At 37.3% G+C, this 21,757-nt stretch overlaps 2 protein-coding genes across 2 annotated transcripts in view; both read left to right on the forward strand.

Annotated features, from left to right (window-relative positions):
* Window positions 1–205: 205 nt before the first annotated feature.
* AGTR1 (angiotensin II receptor type 1) lies at window positions 206–21,660 on the forward strand. Its single transcript, XM_027787288.2, has 2 exons — window positions 206–310; window positions 16,153–21,660. The coding sequence occupies exon 2, from the start codon at window positions 16,206–16,208 to the stop codon at window positions 17,283–17,285; it is 1,080 nt and encodes a 359-aa protein (XP_027643089.1). The 5' UTR covers window positions 206–310; window positions 16,153–16,205; the 3' UTR covers window positions 17,286–21,660.
* Window positions 213–21,757, forward strand: part of CPB1 (carboxypeptidase B1) — a 66,784-nt gene continuing 45,239 nt past the window's right edge. The window contains exon 1 of the mRNA XM_055817401.1: window positions 213–310. The gene's annotated coding sequence lies outside the window, so the exon portion shown is untranslated. The remainder of the gene's footprint in view (window positions 311–21,757) is intronic.

Genomic DNA, 21,757 nt, shown 5'->3' on the forward strand with positions numbered 1-21,757 from the left:
TTGCACCATCATCTGAAAGAACTACAAATTTTGGGCTGTCAGGTGTCTTTTACAATTTTCATTCCATTTAGGTTTTGTTTGATAGCAAAACCGTCCAGGTATCTGCTGTATAACAACGCTAGCTGGAATGCTTGGTTACTATTTGTGGCGTTTATCTCCTTTTATTGTAGTTGAGTAGCATTTTTCTTACAGGTACAGAAAATGGGTAATAACTGAAGCCGACCTCACAGCAGGAAGGCGAGATCAGATTGGCAATGCATCAGTGAGTGGCATGATTGAAGACAAGACAAAAAGTGGGCTACAGCAAAAGGTAACTGGCAATATCTAAAGAAACTGGTACTGAATTTGGGCAAGGTCAACATTTAGACTGTATTTCACTGTTTGAGTTGAAAGCTATAATTAGAGTTATGGCTAGAATAAAGAATGATTTAACCAAACACCTAATTTCAGCTAATTCACCTATTCCTTTCTTTACTTCTAGGTCATACAAGTTTGTCAGTTACTGATAGATTGTTGGCTAGTGGAATGAATGCTCACTAGATGAAGTATAGGAACAGAAATAGAAAATAAAACACCATTCCTGAGTCCCCTCAGTTTTCTGAAAATTGAGAGGGATACACTGAATGAGAGTACTGTGCCTTAGCATTTCTAGCTCAGAGGGACCCAAACAAATAGTAACACATTACAGAAAACCACTGAACAGCTGTACTTTTATGTTAGAGGGCTTATTCAAGGGAGAAAATTCACTCGTTTACTTCCTTTAAAAGACGCTTTTTTGGCAGTTTTCACCCTGCTTTAGCATCAGTACAGCCTGGTCAGACTCTTCACTTGAAGCAGGCAGCACGTACAAAGATGCAGCCTGAACTTGTTTATTGAGGATCCATGCATACCCCTCCCAATCCAAGTTTATAGGATGTGTACCTTTTAATGTTCTTCTGTATAAACTTCTATTGATTTGTGCCTTTTCTCCTTTCTCCCCTCATTCTTGTTATCCAAGCCTAAAAATTTTTACAATTCCCCCCACCCCCCAGCCCTGAGGTACATTGAGCCTAAGAGTTAGGCTGCTACCACTCACATCGCTCAGGATTTCCTCCCTCCTCAGGTTCTTTGCTTAATGTACAACAATCAGAAATGAAAAGCATAGGACAGGAATCAACATGTGTTTTCAGAGTGGGACTCTTGTTCTGCTGTTAGATTTCTGTCTATAGTGTTTTCCTTTTGGCTTTCTTATTAGCAGCTTACCATGGCAAGACAGTTTTTCTTTTTCTCAAATCAGGCTTTATTTCAGGTAGAAGATATTTCTTTACCCATGGCCTTCCTAAGAAGCACTTCAAATTAAAAGGGTTCAAAAATATTTTGCTTTCAGATATATTTTATAATGCTGTTCCATGTTCTTAAACATACCATCCAAAAAAGTAATGTCAGGACAGGACAGCCATACATCCAAGCATTTGCTCAGCTCAGTCGGTAATTTTCCTAGCATTAAAGTAAAGCTCATGTGGCACCTTTTGGAGAGCACCATGTTACCCTTTCCAGGCATCTGTGCAGTTTGCTTGAGAATTAAGACTGCACTTCGTTGGGGATGCACTGATTTACAGTATCATAGCTTAGCTCACACTCCGGCTTTTAACAAAGTTGGGGGGGGTTGCTCCCTCTGTTGCTGGTCCTTAGTATCCACAAGGAATGTCTCAGAGCCAGGACAGTAAAGAGGGTTCACACTAATAAATTTTATTTTACTGGAGCAATATATTTTACTTTGGGGAAAAAACAGGAAGCAAGCTGTACAAATTTGACAGAAAATCTATTTTGGTATCATTCTATTAAGTGTGCTGCCTTCCAGATGAAGCACGAAGGATCACACTGTCTTGTTTTTTCCATGGGTGATACCTTTCACACTGACATGGATTAAGGTGTCTGTATTTGACCTTTCATTCTCTTTGATTAACCCCTTAGCATCTCACTAGTCGAATTGACTTGTACAAAAGTCAGATACATTGTTTGTCTTTATATTTGGCTACTCAAATTTTCTTCTAGTCTTCATAATGATCTGCCTTTAACAGGAATTTTGTGCAAGTGAAAGCACAATTGGGCCTCTGTGTTTTCCATGTTATACTTACTAACAGTTACAATGATACTAACTTCTCTTGGGCTTAGCTGCATTACCATTTTAAAAGATTTTTTTTTGGTCTGATGGTCTGAATAAACTCTTGTACTTTACCAGTTACTCATGCTGTTTTCTTTCCTTTCTGCCTTTGGTTCCCTTTCTCTGACCCTAATGAGGTATTCATTAAGAAGCCTCCATGCTGATCCTTTGCTTTTAATCTTTTAACTTTTCCCTCCAGGCTGTTCCTAATATTCTCATTCAAGGAAGAAAAGTCTTTTCTGAGGCGTATTGCCATTGTGTGATATTTTCCCACTGTAAGGATACCTAAATTAATTATATAAAAGGAAAGTAATCAAGTGTTTCAATCAGACACAGTGAACCAAATCCTATTACGTATGGCTGAATTATGACACATGGAAGACAAAGCTTCCTCTGAACAAAACGGTGTTGAAACCTAACATCCATTTCTTTGCACAAATCCACAATACATTTGCTTTTGCTTCCCCAGTAAGCCAAATGCTATTTTTCAGTACAAAGTCAAAAGAAAGAAAAAAAATGTTCAACATGAAGTTGATTTTTCTCACTAGCCAAAGTGTTATGGCTTTGGGAAGTTAGGTGGAAATCACTAGCCATGGTATTAGAAATGTAATGATAAAACTTCCACTTTAGTTGGTTTAGTTAACATGACAGATACTTTAGACACTGGTGTGTCTGTGTCCACGTAGACATGCTGCATCTGTGTGTTTGCTTCTTTTTCAGTTAACATTTTCATTACTCGGAACAAAAGCTATCAGTCACTTCAACCACATTGGTGGTAGGTAAGAAACAGGGATGTGATTTGTTAGAGGTTTTTAGATCACAATGTGCAACATGAACTACTCTCATCCAACTCATCTAATTTCCATTAGGTTAGAAAGTAGAACACTGTGGAGACAGATCTCTCAATTTCCGGGAGCAGAAGCAGAGAATTTTATGTGTTTCTTTTCTCTCTCACTTTCTGGCAGATTTAACTGTATTGCTCTGCACAGTGCATGTCTAAAGCTTGTTATTCACTAATTTACACTTGCCTTCTATTTTTGCGGGAGGGTGGGGGAGTAAAAATAAAAAGCACATTCTGCAGAAGAGATTACATATTAAGCCTCTAGACCACTTAGGTGCATCATGGCTCCACCTTGATGATTTGGCTTCATGGCAGGAAAACGTCTTTTGAGGGTTAATGTATAGGTAAGGCCTCACACACATCAGAATGTTTCTAAGCCCATCAAAACGTTACCCATTTGCTGCACAACTTGGAGCAAATCCATGTACATAAGCTTTCCCGTAGCACCTTTCTTACTATTTTGCAAGAAAGTACGGAAAGGCAGTTCCTTGTACCAGAAAAGCAGAAGTAATGTTACCTTGCAGAGTTCATTGCTCATCAGGTTATTATCTCACTTTTAACTAAGAAAAGCTGTTCAGTATCTTAAGCTACATACATAATGTTAATTTTTGCCTCTGCATCTTCTGGCTTAGCAGAAGAGTAACATGATTGTGGGAGAGTAGGCAAGACAGCACCCTTGTCCCTGAGTAGACAGAACTACTAGGACAAAGCAAGGAAGCCTCTATTTGGACTAACTTGAAGTTCCACAAAGTCCTATCACCTCCCATCTTTGTCTGCAAAGTAATTAACTGTCCCATACCCTTCTTCCTACAAACATCTTTGCCTAGAAGAAGCAGCGGAAACCTAATTAAAACATCACTTTCAGTAGTTTTATACTAGTAACACCACTGATTGAGTCCTTCACAGTAAACCTATAAAATAGAAAAAGATTACAAAAAATCCTTTTGTCCCAGAAATAGGCAATTTCTTTCATGAGGAAACAATTGCAGCTTTGGCCTTTCTGTTACATTTTTTATTGTGGTCTCTGCTAGTGAAAGATAAGATTCTGACAGTGATTGGATATTGCTGTGAGCATGTCACCATGCATTAACCATTTTAGAACATTATCATTTCTAATTGGGATGCATGAAATCCCATTTTCTGCTAAATTATCAACAACCACTAATGTATCCAGGAGTGTAAACTTATGGAAATTTTACCTGTTTTCACCCAGAGGCTGGTAAGCATATACTTACTGACCTCACTCAGTACCTGGACTTTCAGAGTAGATTGTAAGACCCTTTCTTACAGTCAGTCCTTAACGGGCTACACTGGTATTTTTATTTTTTTTCTGTCTGCCTCTCTATGATTATACTTATTTTCTATCTTTAATGGCACATGTAATTTTGTTATTTTTACATTCTTAACATAATTTTAGAGGCATTTTATCCTTCACTGCATTTTTTTCCTCCCTGGACCAAAAAGCAGAAGAGGCCCAGGTTTCATGGCACAGTGTGTTTCATTTCAGACACACTCCATTGCAGTACAGCTACCCATAGTAAACTAAAAGATATAACCATTTACCTTCGTCATTGGCTTACCTCAATCAATAAAAGCAGTGAGTATGGAGAGTCTTCATCACGGGAGGCAGTGGAGTCTAGAGAAGTGAACTGTGTACCTGTTGCTTCTCACAGCTGCCTGTGGAAGTAGCACCGCATCCCTGTAGAAGAAGAGCCTGTGTCGCAGAAATTGCTTTGGCCAATAGCCATGTTAAGTGGTGCACATTTCTAATATTTTAGCATTCAACTTAAAATACAATGTTAGAGTTTTATATGCTGCAAAAACTGGGAGGAAGAGCCAATATGTACACATGTCTTCATGTCCTGCGGTAACAGTCTATGAGCAAGGATTCCCCATAAGACACAATGTTTTGGGTCTCAGTTCTGTAAGCCATAGTCTACGTAAATAGCTGTTACTCTCAATATCCCAAAACATTACTTACACCATAACTGTGACCATCAAATGATAAATCCCAGAATGCAAACAATAACCAAATAATAACCTCTACAGAGGCAAGGATTTCATTTGGCTCCCAAAAGTAAGATACATAATTCATGAGGTTACCAACCTCTCACTTCTTTCTACTGTATAAAAATATTTTCCATATTCTGTGAATTTTCATTGTGTCTTTTAACAAAAGATGATCTAACTCTCTCTTTCCTAATGCATCTAATTCATTAAAACCTTTGTGTTTGGATTCCTTAGCAAAGCCCAGTCTCTTTCCTCTACCCATCCAAAATGTTCTGTCTGCATCTTCCATATTGCCTATCCCCTTAATATCATGCTTCTCTGAAAACTCATTCACACAACACCAGAAGGGCAACAATCTACATGAGAGACTTCCAGCATTTGCCTGACCTAGTCTGTAGTGACCTTAGTAGGAGCTGCATCAACCTCTCCACTGAGGGTAGGTTTCCCAAAGTTTGGCTGAGTTTCAGGAGCTTTGTAACATCTACATGGTAAAAACACATAGTAACTACGTGCTTTTTTTTAAGTTAGCAAAAGCAGATTCCTTTTTACAACAGACTGTGCCTTTTGGTAACAGAAATGCATCATTTCTGCTAGAGGATTTTTTACGTTTGTACACTCCACGCTTTTCAAGAAGTTTTAAAGATAAAAAGCTCGCAGTGGGAACATGTTCCATCAAAAGGCTAGCCCCAGCATTGCTGCAAGGCAAGTGTCTTGATGCCTCAGTGAAACTAGAGAGGGAACAAGTGGCTGAAGTACAGACAAATCGGCTGGTTTAATCACAGAAGGAGATCAGCCTATAAGAAGAGAAATCCAGGAAACCTGCCTTGCCTTTCCTTGAGCACTGGAGGTGATCTCAGTTTGATAATCATATTGACACCTTTTCAATAGTTCTGAATTTCAAAATAGGCTTACAAAACTAAAGATCCTCAGTTCTGTAAAGGATCTTTATTTGCGAGTGCTGTTTGATCCTGTCAAAGCCAGTACTTCAGCAGTTCTTAGCACAAATTGCATCTAGAACTGAAACTTGTCTCTATAAATTCAGATGTAGTTAAAAACCAGTAAAGCAACAAGCTAATTGCTTAGACATCTCTGTGCTGCTCAGAGCATCACCTCTTCCTTGAACAGCAGAAGAGAAGGGGTCCATCTTACATTCGTAGCAGTTAGTGGAGACAGACTTTATTCCTCTCAAAAGGCCACTCTCCAGGTGATAGCTACCTTCTACTGACCGGTGAAGCCATTGACTAATACTGAGATGATCTGGACAGTGAAACTAAGAACTCTTTCAGTGTTGATTGCACAAAGACAGTCACTCCGGCAAGAAATAAGAATGACCAGAGACAAAACAGCATGGAAAATGTCTTGTAACCCCTTATTAAGCTCTGTGCTTGAAATCACAGTAATATAACACAGTATTTCTCCTACAAGCTGGGAAGGAGGAACAGTTGTTACTGCTATTTTGGTATACTTCTGGAGGCACCCACAAGCTTCAGTGAAGACAGCTGTATAACATTAAAGGCAGATTAATAGGTACATGAAATGTCCAGTAGGTCAGCTGGTGATTTTATATATGATCTGAAAGGAGGTAAGATATCTCACGCATTGTATCCAATCTGTTCTGTTAAAGAGGGCATAAGGGCTTTCAGCAGTGCTTTTTATTTCAGTAAGATTTTTGCTCTCTTCCCTCTCCACAGCCTTTTTAATACAAAAGGCTGCAATACAGATTTGGATCAAGCGCAGAATGAATATAAAATCCCTTATTCTCAGGTTGGAGGAGTTCACAGTAGAAGCTTAAGGTTCATTCCATATGGAAAAAATGGGAGCACTAGAAATTTTGGGTGTGTGGTTAGGTATCCAGAAACTACATTTGTGTACATTGCTGTGTAACTAAAAAAAGGATACTTTAAAACTTCTTATTCCATGGAACTAAGCTATTAGAATAGAAACTTAAAATTCATCAAATTATTTCACTCGCTTAACAAACCTGAATTTGATTTCTGTCTTTTATTAAAAATGATCACATGGGGCACACTATATTTTATATAGGCAATTCCAGCTGCAATAAAGGAAATGTGTTAATCCATTTGTTTACTATCATTCAGAGAAAGTAACCATGCAGCACGTAACCTTTCACAGCTCAAACTAATCTCACTTTTATTCGTTCTGGGACTTGATGGCTTAATTCTTGTTAAGTGTTAACTCTTTTGGGTACATCCAAATACCCTAAAGATACTACATAACCAAGCATCAAATCTAAAGTTACAAATGTGCAGTAAGCTGTATATTCATAATAAAACAGTACCTTGTATTGTGTTGTCTTTCAAAAAAAGCTTTTCATGTCAGTGCTAAAAACCTTAGAAATTCTAGTCCGACCTTGACCTGGAATAGATTTATCTTTTATTTCCTGGAATCTAATGTGCAATAAATAGCATTGTTAGCAATATGAGGAGATGACATGTCCTTGGTAGGCAGACTTTAGGATAGCCTGCTGATTATTGATCATTTTTATCACCTAGGAGGGCATAAATTTCCTTTTTGGTAAAGCTAATGGCTAGAACAGAGCTGCAAAAATCCATGCTAGATTGATGATAATCGTTAATGCCTTCATTTCAAAGTCTTAATATGTCCAAGTGTCTTCAGCCTCTGAGAAAGAGGCAATTCTTTACGCTGGGGTATAAACAAGAAGAGCAACTTCATCCTGATATAACAAATTTTCATATTTAAAAACCTCATTCAGCTATAGGTTTAATAACCTAGATAAGGAAAAGGCGATCTTCATTCCTGTCAAGGCAGAGCAACTGAGGTGACTGACACAAGGGGATATCACGTGGAGATTCACCTTTCAGGCGTCTTTTCTGAAGCTCAGTGTTTTCATGTCCAGTTTCAGAAGTACTGAACTAGAAATATTAAGCTAGAAATATATTTTACTTTGTTTAATTATCTTTCCAGTTTTAAGTTAACTGCAGTGCAGATAATTTTATGTTCACATTTCTTAAGACATATTAAACACCAGAGGGTTTGCAACACATTTGTGCAGCTGTGGTCAAAGAAAGAAAACAGAGATTGCTCTGATGGATAAACATGAAAGAAAGAGACCAGAAAATTGTGTGGAAAAAAATCTAAGATATCTGGAGTATCAGGTACACTGTCAAGCCAGAACCAGTGATCTTTAAAACCACCACCTCACCGATCTTCTCCAAGACATTAGATAAATACACAGCGTGTCGAGAATGGTTAATCCCTCAGTGTTTTGGAGTCCAGTTCTACATTTATTGAACTTAAGAATGTTTTTCATCCCCTTAGCAGAGAAAAAAATTACATGTTTATAGAGGAAAAACTCCCAGAAAACAATGTTTACTTTTAGACCTAAAGGATCTGAAATATAAAACCTATAAACTAAAATACTGGAACTTACTGTCAACTGAAAGACTTTTGGCTAACTATAATGCGTGCTGTGTGGATCAACCAGTCAACAAATCTTTGTACAAAAAAACCCTTAATCATTGGTATGCTAGCATTCACTAGACCCCTAAGTTCTAGTGAGGTTGAGCAATCCTGCCTTGGCACTAACATCTGCAAGTAAAATTTTATAGCAATATGTACATCAGGATTTCCCAAGGATTTCTGGGAAGAAAAAAAAAAAGAAACCATACACGAGAAGGGAATTGGCAGAGTTAACTTTGGCAAAAGAGCTAAGTAACAGGAAGAAATACTTTCAATGTGTCTGGACTCTGTAAGTACTATGAGAGTGCGTACAGAGAGTACACAAAAATTACCAAACTTTCACTGCTGCTGCAACTGCTAGAATTCTAACTGTGACATTATTACACTGTGGGCTGTTACAAAGAGCATGCAAAAATTTTGTCATGTGTTACATTGTAGTATTATTTAGCATTTAATGTCCCCCCAAAGTGCTCAGATTTTAGTTATTTCTGCACAGCCCTGTAAATTAGCGTTGTAGAGATGGCCTTTCACTTTACACCATTTTTTGCCACATCCATTTCTAACACAAAGTCCTTGAGCGTGCGAAGATTTGTTTTCTTTATTCTGCATTTTAAATCTAGCCAACTGCCTGCTAGTTTTCTATTTCTACATATCACTTCTATTCTCTGTAAATGCTCCTATTTTTAGCAGCTTCAAGATACAAATGTCATATGCTTATACTCAAACATCCCTGAAGTGCATAGATATGCTGACACTGTAGAAGCCATTTGACATAAATATAGGACAAGACACTGATTATATCTACGTGTCTGGCACAAGACTATTGTTAATATAATTTTTTTTTGTTCTACTTTTCTCATCTACTAGTTTCAATAAAATAAATGTCACCATAACAGTGTTACAGTAACACCTGCCTTCTCTATCTGGATTGAAAGCTGTTTGCCTTTACTAGCGTCAGAGAACTATTTAGGTAAAAAAAAATAATTTGAGACAGAGTAACAGACACTGACCAAAGGAGTAATGACAAACTCAGGTATATTAGTAAAAAAGGTGAGAAGAAGAGAGCTTAAAAGTGTTAGAGATGCTTATATTTTCCAATTGTGAAATTATGTACAATTCATGAAATATATACAGCACCTGAAGTCTAAAAATCACCATTTGGAATTTAGATAAAAAATGTGTAGGCCCACATTGCCTTTCAATTTCCAAAAATTCCTTAAATCCCTTTTAAAAAGGCAGGGGGGGTGGGGGGGGAGGAGAAGAGGGGCAGGGATCAGAAGTAGTTCTGAAATTATATTTTTAACAATAACAGTATCTTCCTCCAAAAAGGGAAATACATGTTTGAGTCAAGTTAACCTAGACTTGCCTAGAATTACTTTAAAGAATACTCCCTGGCTGATCCTTGGGGAAAAAAAAGTTGTATGATTAACAACATGCCTAGTTAGTTTTAAAATATTCTTAATTTGGCTCAGAAACTTTGGAGAGGTTAAGTTGCATATGTCTTTGAAAAAATGTCAGGAACTTGTTCCATGACTTACAGGTACAAGAACTGGACTGAAGGTTAGCCAAACCAGGAATGCACTAGAATAAAGGAAATTAGATATAAGCTAGTACATACTAAAATAAACTTAAAATAGTTCATTCTAGTACATTATATAAATGTAGAAGTTCAATGGTGGGTATTTTGCCTTGTGTTTGCATCTGAAATAATCTCGAAGGAAGAGGATATTTTGAAAGTGGTGGTACTTGAATATAAAGCAAATCTATCATTTTAAAATAGGAAATACAGACCTCTAGTGGTCAAAATATATGAGTTAAACCCAAGCGATTTAAAAGTCACTGTGCTTAACTGTGTTACTTTCCTTTTCCTTTACATTCCCCCCACCCCGCCCCCATCATTCAAAATCACACACACACACTTCCACCGTTCAGTCATCCCACCAGCATTGATTTTTCCCAGAGGAAAAAGCCCCTTCATCTGTCCTTTTCTCACATAAATGTTATGACACAAACTGAGTACAGTTGAAAGATAATTGGGAAGTGAAGGGAAAGTTAATGAGAGCAGTCTATGAAAACAAACACAAGAGAGATGTTCATTCTTTTCAGAATAAATGACAAACCCACAGAAGGTTTGTCAAACCCACAAATAAACAGAAGGACAGACTCTTTTGAAGTATGCTGGAGGAAGGTCAGAGTACATAAAGCAGTTAGCTCTGGTAGCACAAAATAAGTTAATAAGCAATTTAGAGTTTTGATATTATAGAAGAACCAGATCCTAGAAAGAACATAGGCAGTTTATATTCCAGGTATAAAGAGCCAGCAGAAACAAAGCAGGCCACCCTCAGTTCTTGCAAGGGGAAGGCACAAAGAATCCACATACAGGTTAGAGAATTAAAGATAAAATACTTTACTCAAAAACAAACAAACAAACAAACAACCAACAACAACAAAAAAAAAAACTACACCACAAAATTAACAGCAATTTCAATAGACTGGCAGTTGCTTCCTGGAAGACTGACCGGGAGGACAGCTATTAAATGAAAAAGCACAGGCCAGTACAAGGTCCTGCAAATTGTTTGTTCTCATGTCAGACCACCTCCTGATCCAAAACTGGAAAAGCAACAGCCAGCTTGACAGTTACTAATACAGATCTTCTGAAGCTCGCTTTCCGTTCTTGGTGCTCATGACCTGATATACAGACAGTGCTCTGGTCCTATACTGCCTGTTGCAGTTCCATTTCAGTAACATTTTGATTTATTGTCGTTTACCATGAAGTCAGACACTGACCTCTGTGGAAGATAGTGGCAGTGAACGCAGCAGGCCTAAGCACACTGCAAGGCCACAGTAGATTGAATTATGTGCCTTTTTTTACCCAAGTGTTTGCATTTCTCTCACCCTCCACAATGCACCTATCAACTCTGGACTAAAAACACTTAGGAAAGCTGTGAGTGGGGAACACAGACTGTTAGAAGGAGAGAGCAGCAGAAATAAGGGGTAGAAGAAAGGTAAATTTATGGCTTCACAGTGGTACTGCTCAGGAACTCCAGAAAAGCAGAGATGATGCTGAAATAGGCATACAAAGTAGAAGTAGTTATAATCGTTAAGGCAATGAGGATAAAGGGGGTGATTCTGCTGGATAGGAAAATAAAAAAGGCTGTGAAATAAAGCATGTGGGAAGTGTCATTAGTTTCTCAGCAATTAGAAGAAGGTAGAAGAAATTGGGAAAGAGGGAGGATGGGACTAAACTCTCAAGATAAAGGAAAAAAGCTTATGCCACCAGAAAGAAATAAACATAGCTAATACATTGAACACATTGTTCCAAACATTTTTCAGCCTCTCTTCTCCCTGTGCAGTAATTTTATATAAAAATAGAATGAGTCGTCCTCAAACACGGAAATATCTTCTCATCTGTAAGAAAAGCAAATAATCCACCTACCATCAGAAATAAAAAATCCTCATATTACCTAATGGCGAGGTGGCTAAACTGTGGCAGGGTTGCTCAGCCTGAGTTTATTTAGCCTTTGTCAAAGCAAATATCAAAACCACATTTTTGTTTAAAATCTGACTTGTGACACCTGCTTACCTATTTATAGCTGATTAAGCTCTCACAGAAAGCCACAATCAGTGCTGTCTTATCTTTCAGTAGGCAAAGTGCTGTTTACCTTGCATGAGCTCAGTATTCCTTGTTGTTTCCACAGGCAGTTTAATTAGGACGCATGTTCACCCAACAGAAGCAATGAACAGAGTGGTGAATAATAGTTGGTAGAGCAGTCTGAAGCATTTCATTATCAGTGACTTATTATAATCATTGTAATTAAAAAAGATAAAAGGTCAAACAGGACAGTAACGTACAACAGGGGTTTGCTGCTCACCAGATAATTTGCTTTGAGATTGATGTTGCCACATCATTCACGGTTGCATCAATTCAATCCTCTTAGAAAAAGCTCCATGTGTATCAGCCTTAAAATGATCCAATTATTATTACGTTAACTCAGATCATTTGAGATTCTTTAAATGGAATTATCAATGCACACAGTTTCAAAACTTGCATTTAACTGGTTTAAGCTGCTCTGGTGAATTCTGGCAGCATAAAGCTGTACCAGCCATCTATTTCTGTAATGTTTTTAAACAATCTGTGTACTTCCAATGTAGAAGTATCTGCTTTGCATAAAATGTGTATAACCATGATCCTGGGACAAGCAGGTAAGCTGTGGCAAGTGAGAATAACAGCAAAAATGACAGTGGTATAGAAAAGAAATCATTGCCTGTAAGGAGTTCACATCACCATGGCTGCCCTGTCGCACCACTGTGCACTGCTATGGTCCCTTGCCTTCCAAAACAAATGATGACTTCTCCTGTGTTGAAGCTTTTCCTAATGCTGTGAAGTCACAGATATCCTCAAGGCAGCAGATCTACCTGAGGCTAGCTCTGAAACTTTAAAATTTCCAGGAAATTTAGAAATTCAGCTTGGGATTATTGGTGCCTTCCTCACTGTGCTTCAAATGTAGGGCTTTCATGAGGTTCATTCTCACAGTAACATTCAAGCTGTTTTCAGATATACATATGGCAATCTGTATTTATTTACACTAAAGCAACTACATTATGCATTTGTGCTTCCTTTTCACTTGCTGAAAATAGTGATAATTTCTTTATTGATTGTAATTCTTTAGTATAATTTAAAACTGAAAACATAAAAAACACATCTTGTGCACAATTCCACAGACTTCAATGTTTTACCAGAACTTTTAATTCTGGAAGGTTTACACAGATAAATTGAAGTATCATACTATTTCCTGACCAATTTCCTGTTTCTTCATGGGAATTGTTCTGCCTTTTTTAATTCCCAAGCACTCTAAAATAAGCTCAGGGAATTCAATACCTTAGAGTGTCAGACACAAGTTTACCCAACTCAGTTATCACATTTCTGAAAACATAATATAATCATTATTACACTTTCTTGAAAGTACATATGCTATTAATTGCATCAACTAAAGCTACTACTGGCACAAAAAAAGTACAGGCCACCATGTAGGCAGAACAGGGAAACTGGAAGTTAGACAATGAAACACACTACACCAAGGGTGGATGAATTGGCCAAGAAAAGTGCCTTGGTACCTAGCACTGCACAGAAACAGTCCCATTGAAGGGGGAATATTCACCATCAGCTACATTAGTCTTAGCAACTGAGTCTGCCAGGTAGTACACAGAGAGCAGGATGCACTTGCCAAATAGCACCACCAGCTTGTTCATCTAGTCACAGAGAAAGGTCTTGCTCAGCCTTAACTGGGCCCTGATCTACTTTACTGCAAGTCTAACTTGCAGTGGTGATTTTCTTAGTAGAGACTTCACTACAGTTTCATAGTGCAAAGCTCTGGCATGTAATCTCAGTGGGTATGTAAGTGAGCGAAGGCTATGATAATGAATAGACCATGCAGCACTGGTATGTAGCTGGGATAGGGCAAATACTGTCAGACCTTGATGTTGCAGAATGTATCAGTCACTGTCAAATTTCTGTGGGTACTTTCACAACCAAGGGATGAGATAAGAGGACTTATCCTGATTTTATTTATTTTTTTTTTTTTTTTTTTTTTGTTCTCCCTGTCCTACGGATAGCATGATCTTCTACAGAGCCAAACACCATATATTCTAGATTTGTCACAGTTTGAAAGCTAGGAAGTTTTGCTCAGGATGTATTACTAAGAAATGTACAACATTCTGATCATGTGTGACAGCGTATTTGCCTGACTTGTTAACTTCATAAACGTGGCAAAAATAGCTGATGTCATTTTGAGGTATCTGTACCAACTGAGGCAACAAGACTAATTCACAGAATTAATTGGAGAGACTAGGATGTGTTGTGTTGCACATCTTGAATGCAACTAATAAAACTTGCATCAATAGATATTCCTAACTTGACAGAATTATCAAGAACCTAAATCTTGAAATTACCCTGCTACCTTTATGGAAACGAATTATTTTTGTTCATTTATTATGAAGCTCAGGTTATTAATGCAAACAGGTAATAAAACATGAGCTAAGATAGAGAAATACTGAGTCTTTTAAAACCATAAATTTAGAGCCAGAAGGTGACCTTGCTCACAAGGTGCTGTCTTCAACCCATATTCTGGGTTCAGTTCCTGGCTTCTCTTCAGACTTCCTGCATGGGCTTTGCCAAGACATATCCATGCCTCTTCCCTATTAAAAAGTCAACCCATTTGGAATAAGGTTTGTCTCAGAACAAGAACATGTCAGACACTTAAAGTAGCATTCTGCATTTAACTGGAACATCGGTACTGAACAACAGAAATAATGAGCCACCACCTCCATAACAGCATAGCCCATATTTCTATAATGACAGGCATCTTTTCTGACCGAATGCATCTGTACTACCCAGGGTCCTAGGGTGTGTATATTTATCTATATATAAAAGTGACTTACATTTATAAGGGGTTTGCTTGTTGTTGGGGGTTTTGTTGATTTTTTTTTTTTTAAAGCAATTGTATTTCATTTCATCTCTGTTTGAGGCAGCACGAGCTGGGTTTGTCTGACAGCTGTCAAGATCCTGCAGACAGGAATAAACACTGCAATAGTAACTCCCTATAATTATTATTTAAATATCCACTATTTTTGAGAAAAGATTGTCTATTTTTAGAGTCTGGAAAAGATTTAGTATCAGACTCACAGCCTATTACCTTCTTCCTAAAGTCAGAAGTCATTAATAAGGAAATCGTTCTTGCAGAACACACAAGGCCTGGCAAACCGAACAGTTGCCCTGTAAAGGAGGTTTCATACTGTTGCCATTCATTTAATACAGTCCAGAAAAAAATTTCCTACACTAAGACTAAAACTCTTGGATACATAAATTTTGTCGGTAACTGAACAGGTAAGAGGAATTGTTGTTCCCCCTTGTGCCCTTCTTAAACTCTTTCTACAGTTATTAATATGCAGCAGATCAGCACATCACAGATTATTTTTTTCCCTCACTAGTAGTTAAATACCATAGTTCCAAGCCAGATGGGGAGTTAAGTAACTTCTGAATCTTTAAGGTATTTGTGGTACAACAGAACACTAGATTGTGTGAGTGTCTTCACTGTAAAAAAAAAAAAAAAAAAAAGTCTCAAAAACTTAAGGTAAATATTTAAAAAAATAATTTATAGTGATTCACATCAGAGATCAAAATGCATACCTAACCTGAATTCACTTATTCTCTTAATGCATTACACTTTGCATTTACAGAAAGAAATAGTATTCAGAGTGCATAAGTTTAGTTTCTGAGATATTTGAGTAACTTTGCTCATTATATATATCACCTATTTATGGAAAGAAAATAACCTAAAGACTCTTCTGAATTTAGTTATCTGCTATTTTGAATCTCTATTATTTTATGACACACATTCACTAACCGGTCTTATTTTAAATTAGAACCTTGTTAATTGAAAGGACTTTGTTGATTTTGTTTATGTTAAAAAGAATGGAAAGATGATCAGCCAATACATAACATTCTTACCTCAGTTTTATTCTGCAAAGTCTATATTAAAATAGAAAGAAAACACTTGAAGCTGGCTTCAAGTCTTTAATTAATTTAATTTAATTAATATCTTAAATTCAAAGACATTGACACATTGCGTTAAACACAAAAACCTGACATTTAATTGAAACTTTAAAAAATTTTAATCCTTGTAATGAATAATATTTTCTTCCTCTTTTCCCCTCCTAGGTGTAAACTTCATAATTTCTCCCTGAAACTAGGTTACAGCTGAAAAGATCAAAATGATTCCAAATTACTCTGCTGAAGAAAACATTAAAAGAATCCATGTCGACTGTCCCATTTCAGGAAGGCACAGTTACATCTACATTATGGTTCCAACTGTTTACAGCATCATCTTTATCATAGGCATATTTGGGAACAGCCTGGTCGTTATTGTCATTTACTGCTACATGAAATTAAAAACAGTAGCCAGCATCTTTCTTTTAAACCTGGCACTGGCCGACTTGTGTTTTTTAATAACTCTGCCACTCTGGGCAGCCTACACAGCCATGGAGTACCAGTGGCCTTTTGGCAACTGTTTATGTAAGTTAGCATCAGCAGGGATAAGTTTCAACCTGTATGCCAGCGTGTTCCTCCTCACATGCCTCAGTATTGACCGGTACCTAGCCATAGTACATCCAGTGAAGTCCCGGATTCGACGTACCATGTTTGTTGCCAGAATAACTTGCATTGCCATCTGGCTTCTTGCCGGTGTGGCCAGTTTGCCCGTCATCATTCACCGTAATATATTCTTTGCGGAGAACTTGAACATGACAGTCTGTGGTTTTCGGTATGACAACAATAACACAACGCTCCGGGTGGGGTTAGGTTTATCCAAAAATTTGCTGGGCTTTTTAATTCCTTTTCTGATCATATTAACAAGCTACACCTTAATTTGGAAGACCCTGAAGAAGGCATATCAAATTCAAAAACATAAGACCAGAAATGATGATATTTTTAAGATGATTGTAGCAATAGTATTTTTCTTCTTCTTTTCCTGGATTCCTCATCAAGTGTTCACTTTTCTGGATGTATTAATTCAATTACATGTAATAACAGACTGCAAAATCACTGATATTGTGGATACAGCTATGCCCTTCACCATCTGCATCGCTTACTTTAACAATTGTTTGAATCCTTTTTTTTATGTTTTTTTCGGAAAAAACTTTAAAAAATACTTTCTTCAGCTAATAAAATACATTCCACCAAATGTCAGTGCACATCCAAGCCTAACAACAAAAATGAGCTCACTCTCATATAGGCCACCAGATAATATACGCTTGCACACTAGAAAGACTGCTGGGCCTTTCGACACAGAGTGATGTGTTTTGTAACATACTTTTTTTTTTTTTTTTTTGACAACCTTGTGAACGAAGCAGCAAGAACGACAAAATTCATCTGCAGCCCTGACCATCACAGCTTACTGCTCATTACAGAAACATCAGATCACCTCAGAGAAATCACACTGTAAAGATTTAGCAGTGGCCTTTTATTTTACATTGTGAAGAGGATTGCTTGGTTTTCATTTTGTTTATAATGGTGGACAGGCACGCCAGAGTTTCTGCCAGCATCCTGCTGTTAACTCAGAACTACAAAAGAATAGAAAAAACTCCTAACTTAAGTTCAGATGTCTTTTTAAAGGAAAAGCTTGTATAAATTACATGAGTTATAAGTGACCCATTATGCACTTACATGAGATATTCCAAATTTTGTTCAAGGAGTTGATGGAGCTACGCTGCTTGTTTTGTTGGGGTTTTTTTAATGACATAAATGTAATATTTATAATATATTTTCAAATGTATGCCATATAGAGGGGCCCAATTTTGAACTCAAATGGACATTTAAGGCCCTTGAAATTGGTCTTATTCTGATTTATGCTACTATTTCTCATTTTTAAAATGACAATTTTTTCATAATAATATATTCCATTAAATGCATATTTATTAAATATAGAAGATATTTTTAGATTTATATTCCTACTCATAGATTTCAACCATTGCTTCATAAATTTACATTTATATCCCAGTGGGTATTTTTATAGTGGTTTAAAAAAAAAAAGTATATATATATATACACAGACACACAAAAATGGTGTTCACTCAACCTTTCCTCATAATATGCCATGCTGACTTTGAAGAACATTACTTATGGAGGGGGTTGATTCCATACCCTGTGTGAATTAAAGTCTGTTTTTGAAAACTGAATTCTGGGACAGAGGTGATCAGAAAATTGCAAACTATTTTTGTATAATAACCAGGGCACTCAATGAGAGAAATTACCAGCTAACCAATACTACTCAATTTTTCAAATTCCTGGACATTTAATAAACTCACATTATGATAAGCAAAACTGTGACAATACTTTCATTGCGGTTTAACTAATAATGCTTTTAGTCACATCACAAAACATCCGAGAGCAAACTTTACTCTTCGAATTTATGGAATTTCTCTCTGTTTATACATAACTAAGCCTAGAGAATTTGCTTCCTGTAGAATCTTTTTTTTATATGTATGGAAAAAATTCAAATTTATACTAGCATAAATCAGAACAAAAGTCTGGTTCAAACTACCCATACAAATGAGGGGGGGAAGGTGATAAGCACTGTAGGAAGTTTCAACTAATGATATCCTCATACATCCTTTTTACCTCCAATAATGAACTCCAGAAAATACTTACTCTTGAGTCACGCTCATTTATTGTCTTCAAAGATAGATGAGTTCATAAATGCTTTTTACCATAACAAAACTTAAGAATACAGACAACTTCATGACCCTTGAGACGCTGCAATATTTATAATCTAGACAATTGTATATCTAATGTGTCTCTGTCTCAGGTTGAATTATCCATATTTTCTGATTATCAGTCTCTTGCATATGCACAAATATTTTAAATTATTTTTACTTTAGGGAATTATTTTAAATCAAAACAACAAAAATGTTATTTCTATAGTTTAATAATTTTAAAAGAAAAAAAAAAGACTACAGCAGTGTCTGGGAATCTTTTGCCTCTTCCTGCTCTTTCATTCACTTATTTTAAGGCAAGTGTCTTCAGTTTTGCCTTTGTTCCAGCTGCAAAATTGGAACAATCTTTATTTATATATGTCACAAGGCACTGTGAGGATTCAGTAAGACTTCTAAAGCTGTATCTTACAAAAAACTTTAAACCTTTAATGAAAGTGCATTAATTTAATTGCAGGCTAGCATCTCAGAATTTGAAACCTGAATGTGTCATTTAATGACACAGTTAAATTATTATATAGAATGCTTTATATGTAGTTTACATCTATTCTTACATGTGAGACAGCCATTTGTTAAAAATGAATATGGCAATAATCACATGCATTATAAGTCGCATACAGAACAGTACCACTGTCTCAGCACCCTGTAAGCTGACGATGGACTGACAGAGCTTGCCATTTATCTGTATGATATTGTTTGCGTACACATGCTGAGCAGCATCGGGAGTTTCCCATGGCAGAAACAGTGCTCTCAGACATAATGCAGCGTGCTGTGCTTGCCATCTGCTGGATGCAGCCACAAATTTGTTTCTCATCTCAAAATTTGTTACAGAAAGAGATAGAAATATTTCCCCTGCCTCTTGATGGCTCTGGAGATCCTTACCCGTGGCAAAACTCCTGTGGAAATGAAATACAAACTCGGCCATCTGGGAGGCACTTACACTTCCTTGACAGGGGCTAAGCTAGCATTTCCTCATCACCTGCTGATCCCATTGGTCACTGAAATCCAGTGTCCCCAGCAACCACAGAAGTAGATCATTTGCAAAACATTGATTGCATTACTACAAAAGCCATCCCAAAGGGAAGAAATATATGTAAGTATAAAAATAAAAATCAAAGCGTATTTGTGCAAGTGATAACTGAGTATTTAGCTGAAAGGACTCATTTATCACCGAGAAGAAACAGCAAAAACCAGTAGTGACCACAAACAATAAAAATGACTGTATTACAGCAGAGAATCCATTGCTTAGTGGTTTTGATCATTTCATGCCAGATCCTGCATTTTTAAGAGACTGTATCCCAGGCTGCTGGTGCCACCGGTGCCTGTCTGCCTCATGGGGAAAAAGCATGAGCATGCACATTTGGCTGGGTTGCTGCAGGAAAGGTAGGAAGGGATTGCAGCTGGTGTGCTTTGAAGGCAAGACTGACCCTGAGCTGACAGGCGAAGAAAGTGGAAGGCAAAGCTGCTGTTAAATAATGCTGGGACATTTTTGTTCTCCTAAGGGGTAGGAAAGAGGTCATCAGCTGCCAAATAAATTGGATCCTAATTTAGTGTTTCCTAAAAAAAGAAAAAGTTTTTTCCAGAGATAAAACTCACCAACAGCTCTATCTGGGCAGCAGCAGAGAGCAGATGCTTTTGGAGCGAAGAGTTACTGTGTACAGCCACATCCTGCAGTTTCAGGCATCCCCACAGAGTCCCGACCTCACAGCTAATGGAAGAGTCCCTGTTGCATACCCACACCACTTCCATCATGCATCTACCTGTGACCAGTACAGGTGCTGAGAAACACATTGCTGCGCATTAGATGCCCCTGCCCACCTGCCTGCTGAAAATACTGTACGAGAGACTTGTGCATGGGGTATGCAGAGCAGCAGTGTAAGAGAATACAGGATCTGGCCTTTGTGGACCCTTGGCTGTAAGGTCCCTAACTGAGGGGCAGGTAGGAGATGGCCAGAGTATCCTTTGGAGCAAGAACCTACTCCTTGCTCACAGAGAAAGGAATAAGGTTTGGCTCTGTATGACTTTGCCACCTTTGGGCAACTTCAGGTTGAGACCTCTCAATATCAAAATAAGAACTAGCTATGAACAAACTCCCATTATCTTGAAGAACATAAAGTTAATTAAGATGCAAAAGTGTGCTGTTATTTTTAAAAGTATCCAATTTCATTCTCAAGGTGAGCAAAATAAAAGTACTCGACGAATCCTTAATCTGTCCTTGTGCTTTCCTGGTGTGAGGAACTCAAGTTAGTATTAATGGGGACAGCATATAGCCCTAAATACAGGCACCACAGTTCCTGTTCTGTCACAATTAAATTCTGTTGACTTGCTTGAATGAATACTTTCTTTCTGCTGGCAGAATAATTACTAAATCACATTATGTTTGACATGGACATGCATAATATTTATTTATATTTATTGTGTGATAGTACTTTATATGATTCATGTTCATCTCTCTGCTTGCTTGCCCATTATATGCCTGTCCTAAAGGGTACTATATAATCTGCACTGGTTCACCCAAATTCCAACAAAACCATTACAGTTACAATGGGGCTTAATTTGGCTTCTCAGTTTTACAAACTTCCTCACGTTTACATGGTTAAGAGACTGCAGAGTAAGCCTGAGGCCAAAAGTCCTTGAACCGAATTACTATTTAGGTGATGGTTTTCATCATCTACTTGCAACTGTGACAGCAGCAAAGAATCCAGTAGGATTCCCAGGTTTGGTTTAGTTTTGCTTGCATAGCTTCAGCAATGATTTACCTTTTACTGACCTCCTTTTTCAGTAGAGTGCAAGTATTCCCAGGGAGAATTTTGACATGGAAAGGAGAAACAAATACTTTGGAGGGTGTGGAAGAAGGCTTAAAGCAGGGACTTACTGATTTTGGAAATATTTAGTGTTAAATGTAAATACTTAATTTTAGTTTTGCAACAGATTTAAGGGAAAAAAAAAGAAAAAAGAACCTAAGAATACATTTTTCAGCTAAGTAGCAAAATTTTCCAGAAAGTCTTGAGAGGCTTTTTGAAGTTTCTTAACAATGTCCTGCTCAGTTTAGAACA

The sequence above is a fragment of the Falco peregrinus genome, chromosome 12, assembly GCF_023634155.1.
Source record: "Falco peregrinus isolate bFalPer1 chromosome 12, bFalPer1.pri, whole genome shotgun sequence".
Lineage (NCBI taxonomy): Eukaryota > Metazoa > Chordata > Aves > Falconiformes > Falconidae > Falco > Falco peregrinus.